At 34.0% G+C, this 6,000-nt stretch overlaps 1 protein-coding gene across 1 annotated transcript in view; it reads right to left on the bottom strand.

Moving 5' to 3' along the window:
• Positions 1-89: 89 nt before the first annotated feature.
• Positions 90-6,000, bottom strand: part of PTPRD (protein tyrosine phosphatase, receptor type, D) — a gene marked incomplete at both ends in the record, with an annotated part of 68,691 nt that continues 62,780 nt past the window's right edge. Inside the window, one exon of the mRNA XM_010137111.1 lies at positions 90-209. Coding sequence (XP_010135413.1) covers positions 90-209 — 120 coding nt within the window. The remainder of the gene's footprint in view (positions 210-6,000) is intronic.

Below are 6,000 nucleotides of genomic sequence, written 5' to 3'. Positions count from 1 at the left end.
AGGAAAGGAAAGGAAAGGAAAGGAAAGGGATGAAAGTTCTTTACACTTAAATTTTGAAGTATATTGCAAGTATACATAAGTATATATACCTTGTAAAGTGCAAATGTACGGACACAATATGTTGCCAATTCAACAGTGTCTAAAAGCGTCACTTGGATTAGTCCATAAGTTTCTGTGCCTCTGCTTGGCCAGTACTGATCGCACTTCACCTGCAGTGAAAAATATAAAATTGTATAATGTTTTAAACTGGTATTTATTAATATTTTGAGATTATATAACTGCAGGTTTTTAAAGTATGTGGAGTTAGAATGTTTGACAACTGCTAAGGTTCCAACACAGTAAACATATTTTATCATCCCCAAGAACTGTTCTTCTCATAGTAGCTCTTTACAGTATCTTATTCCATAACGGTTAGTTATAAACTCAGAGAGGCAGATGATTAAGAAATACTAGTAATACACTAAAGAAAAAACAATTTATAGTAGCTAAAAATATGACATACATCTTCAGTAACTCACCTTTCACAGTCCAGGACTTAATAACTACTAATCCAGTAAAGGTAGACAAGACAAGTTTTTGAATAAATACGTGCCATATTTCACCTATTTCACCTATTTCACAATAGTTCCCAAACATATAAACTGTTGCGTGGATGTAAATATTTAGTACAAATAGGAATATCTCAGTAAAAACCTGAATTTTTGAGAAATAATTTTAGTACATGGTTAAATGACAGACCATCAACAACTATTAAGTGCACTGTGAGAAAATTCAATTTCCTTCTGAGACCAGTGTTATGATGCATATAACAAATTTGTGTTCACAGGTATTTAAAAAACATGGTTTGATAGACAGAGTTCATCCATCAAATTTTAAAATACACAGGACATTTCATTCAGAGAAATCTCCATTTCAAAACACTGTATAGAATATTAAAGAGCTGAAATAACTCTGTATAAGATGACGCATGAGAGACCCGTAAGTTTATCATCATTGCTGAGGCTCAATAATTTGTTTCAGTGAAAAATGGCATTTACAGTGTAAGCTATTATGAAAAAAGAAATGCTGAAGCCCTAAAAGAAACAGAAGACATGGTACAAAATAATATGCTTTCAATGACTGATAGGTGAAACTGAGACAGTTAGTCTCCATTCTGTTCATAGCAATACATTCTCATCTATTAGCCTTGCACACAAAAAGAAAAAAAGAAGTGTATTCTGAGTCCAGTAATAACGCACGGCATTTGTTTAATAAATGTCTTCACTAATCACTCTATGAGTAAGACTCATACCAAATTCAGTGAGAATACACAAACTGTAAGAAACAACAAAAGAGAATATTGCACAGTATTTCTGATAAAAATGTGAATAATCATGCTAATCTAAGAGAAAAACTGATGATTCCCCAAATGGAAAATTAAAAAATGCATCTTCAAAACTCATGTTTTATCCATGTTTCTCTCTCACTGAAAAAAGACTTATTATGGTTTCAAACTTCCTAGTCCTGAATAGCTTTGGCTTTGAGGCTCACTGGTCACAAATCACTAACAGTTCACTTACCACATTTTAAGAACTAGTAACCTAGATAAAGAAAATACTCCTCTGAAACCTCTGAAGCAGGCAATGAACACTCATTAGAGGGCAAAAGAAGAAAAAAAGACTAACTTTTTTCACAGGAATTGACAGCTTAATCTATAGGTAAGGAATTGGAATAAAGTAACTAAAAATGTTTATTCATACTACAGTTTTTAAAAATGGGATTAATAGTGTATAAAATCCTCTTATTAAGAGGAATTAAGTAATTACTTCTTGTGCCATTTACCGAAAAACTGAAAGAGTAAGTATTGCTGGTGCTTCATGAGTATCAGTGATTTATTTGCAAGATTCCTAATACTAAAAGAAGCCACTGTGGTCTTCTGCAAATCTGACAGAAAGGTGTATTTTCAATTGAGTTATTTCAATATAATTGTAGTACATCTAGTTGCACTTCATCATTACTGTAGACATGGTGTAATAACTTGTGTCTGTGTTGGTTAGCTGTATTTTAGACAAACAACTTGTGGTTTATTATTCATTAATTCCCATAGAATGACGTACATTTTTTCATGGAAAATGTCGACACATAATAATTGATGTATGTAATTGTAATCCTAGCAACTACAGTTTTAGCATAAAACACTGACTAAACCCACCTGGTTTGAATGATTTTTTTTAAAAAAGATGAAAAAAAAGGTAGAATATTTTATGTACTTTTAATAGAATGGATACAAGAAATAAATGTCTGGCTATGCCCTTGCATGCCTAAACATGTAGTTCTCCTCTTTATCCTGCAGTTCACGCATACAAATTTTATGCTCGCAGAAGCAGTGTCAGGTTCCAGAAAGCATGCCTGAAAAATTAACCAGCTTTCTCATTGGAAAGACTTTACAAAAACAACTTACAAATGTAATAGAGACAAATCAATGTTACAAAAATTAAATGGAAATTCAGAACATAGTAGGTTACCAGTGTCTTTGCAAACAACAGAGAATACTAGCTTTGTTTTTATTTTGTATAATAATCTAAGGTTAAGCCCGTACTCAGATTTACAAGCCTGAACAAAATTGCTCCTTTTCAGTAGGCTGGGAGAAAATAAAAGTACCTGCTCTTTCAGGTGAAGACTTCAGTGGCTTTTTTTTTTTTTTAATTTATTAGTTTATATAACATAAACTCCAATCATTTTACAGTTTTTCTAAAATATTTTCTGTGAGAACTAGCTGATGCAGAGAAAGGACTGCTGCTGGAAGCAAAAAATAAAATGCAAAAATAAATACCATTTGTAGACCAGTGTATGTATTATTTGAAAGTGGAAATTGAGGAAAGTAAGCATCAAATTTTTAGAAAGAAAACCTGATTTTGGACTGATGTGGATTTGACCTTCTGGAAGACCTCAAGAAGCATAACTTCATGGAACAACATTTATTCCTTTCACCTCTCTCGACTTCTTCTTCAGAGATGTGCCCTTACCTTCATCCTACACTCTTCTGCTCTGTGATCATAGACCTTACATTCCCAATACTCCTAGCAATTTAGAGTCCAATTTAACTTTGTGAGAGATCAGAACAATGTTTTATATTGGACTTCACCAGCAGCAGAGAATCAGATAATATAAGTTAATTGTTAAGACACTATTTTCTGAGGCAGAGTTCTTGTTAAATGTTTTATCGCATGTTAAGATCAAAGCCTTCAGCACTTAGAGTTTATTTTTCAGAGGTTACATATTAATGTATTTTTCAGAAAAAATTCTCAAACCTCGAGTCATGCAAAATTTAACACTAAATGTCAATTTTGAAATTATTTGCCTTTTTTTTTTTTTCTCTCTCTTTTGGTCTTTTGTCTGTGTTTAATTTCCCTGTACTAAGTGCAATTTCTTACTCGTGTGTATGTCGTTTGGAAAACAGGCAACTTCAATGTGGTAAGGTATGATAGGGTATGATAAGGGGATGATAACATGCATCCTACTTCAGAAATACAATTGCAGGTTTTCTTTATTTTCAGAGTTAGTTAGTAACATAGCTTTGGCGGATTTCATGGTCCTCACCTTCCTCTTATCTACCCAGCTCGCAGATCTAGGGGTTGATCTTTTCCTCTGCAGACTATATTAACCTGCACTGAATGACAGCTTTTCTGTACCACAAACTGTATGTGTTACAGAAAGCAGCTTTCACCAAAGATGGTAAGATGAACAAAACAGACACAGAAGCACAGAAGAACCGGCTGGTCATTTTAAAAAGTGTTTTTTAAAGCAAAATTAAATTACAAGTAATGTCAAGTATACTTTTTACTATTACTTACACTGTCTCATGACCACAGGTTGTGTACTGCCAAATCCAATACATCTGAGTTCAGAGCAGCTCTCAAAAGGCTACCAAATATTATGGAGTCTTTTAAAAACCACAGTAGTAGTCATAGCTAGTAGATGTAACTAATGATATGCACATTCTCTTAAACTGCCCCTCAAACATATGTGTCTTCTTTCTCTACATTTCTTCCTCTCAGACCATATACATACTTGCTCTTCATTGAAGTACGAGCATTCCCTGAAAGGAAAGCTGTAAGAAAATATAAATGCTTTCTTTTCCATTAAAACTTACAAGCTGGAGACCATTTCAGACCTGAAAATGTCTTACTTAAGTAGCTACAGAGCTGCTAGGAATATTTGTGGATATTCACTCTGCAATAAGTCACGCAGACACTAGAAATGGCGCTGCCATGGATCAACAGTGCTGCAGGAACTGCATTTCCGTATTATGTGGTGATTCTTAACACATGAGCCAGCTGTTACAGGCCGTCTGAGATTATAAGGACAAAACACAGATCAGGAAAGAGGCAGATTCATATAGTATATTCCTTGCTGTAAGAACAGTATATGAATTATGCTGAATCTGGAATAGGAAATAACAGCAGTATATAACAAACTTGCTCTGGTTTTCTTAGTAATAACAGTCTTCTACAGACAAAACCCTTTAATGACATTTAGTGACATTTTTGAATGGTCTTACTTCAGAAATAAAGTATCTCTTTACATCAATGATGTATCTCTTTTCAATGATGTTGAATGATAATAACAATTATAAAATAAAAAACTTAGTGCCAGTTATTATGTTGAGCTGTTAGTCTCAAGTTGTACCAGGCAAGGTTTGGGTTGGATATTAGGAAAAATTTCTTCACTGAAACGGTTGTGAAGCACTGGAATAGGCAGCCCAGGGAAGTGGTACAGTCACTGTTCCCTGAGGAATCTACAAAAATGTAGACGTCTTGTTTAGGTACATGGTTTAGTGGTGGACTTGGCAGTGCTAGGCTTCTGGTTGGACTCAGTGATCTTAAAAGACTTTTCCAATCTAAATCATTCTATGATTCTGCGACTGTTGAAGCTCATCTGAACTGAGTATCTGGAGTTTAAAAACTAGGTAGAAAATAAACACTTCTGCAGTGCACTATAATTCTTATGTCTTAATTACAGTAGCCTTGAAAAAGGAACAGGATTTTGGAAAACAAATGAACTTCAGGCTAATCAACACATAACAAACTTTAGTCCTCTAGTAAGTTTGCAAATCAACCCTTATTACAACTTTTTGAAACTTCTGAGATATGATTAGTAGGCTAACAGTTAATATTGAAAGATAATTGATAATTAAAAAGATATCCCCCAAACTCTTTCTGTTCTGAATCTTATGACAGAGTGTGGTACAGTTATTAAAACTAAAATAATAACCGTATACTAAGAAGATACTAAGAAGAATCTTGGGCATATTTGAAACATGTTCTCTATCTTGTCTTTCATCTTCATTTACACAAGAACAGTTCAAAACTATATTGCTGGCATGAATGTGAGATGCCCTTTTGGAATTCTTCCTAACAGCAAGGAAGGCAGGGTCTTAGTGAATTCGTTTTGAAGGATGAGTCTGTCAAACAGTTAAGTACAGCAAGGTTTTCCAAAAAGGTCTTGAAAAGGCTTATATGAATGAAACTGAGAGGAAAAGCGAGTGGGCTAACTACTTTTTGCTTCATTCTCTACTTGTACACAAGGCTGATAGCTGTGTGCAGCCTGAATAATCCTATTGCTGAACAAAGTATCACATTACAATATGAAGAACATATTGAACAATGCAGCTTACTATTCAAGTGCTTCAACAACAATTTGCTACTGTCCATACAAGACAGCTATCTCTTCTAGCTGATATGAATATTATGTAAGAAATCAGTGAAACAAAATAAGCAGAAGAATGAATACCAGAGCAACAAAATTCTGTAATTCTTACCTTTTTGGTTCACCTGAAAGCCAGAAGCGAATGGACGAAACAGCACAAAAATGAGAACAGTACATTGCAGAACCTTGGGGGAGCTTAAGAGGTTTCAGTTTGGATTTTGATTTCTGAATGGAACTTTGATTTGATCTTTCAACTCAACATGGTGATCTTTCTTTCTTAATTTAATAAATGGGTCAAATTCTTAACGTCAT

Source organism: Buceros rhinoceros, unplaced genomic scaffold (assembly GCF_000710305.1).
Source record: "Buceros rhinoceros silvestris isolate BGI_N320 unplaced genomic scaffold, ASM71030v1 scaffold8005, whole genome shotgun sequence".
In the NCBI taxonomy this organism is placed as follows: Eukaryota; Metazoa; Chordata; class Aves; order Bucerotiformes; family Bucerotidae; genus Buceros; species Buceros rhinoceros.
Note: the sequence above shows the minus strand (reverse complement) of the source record. Positions and strands in the feature narration are given on the sequence as shown.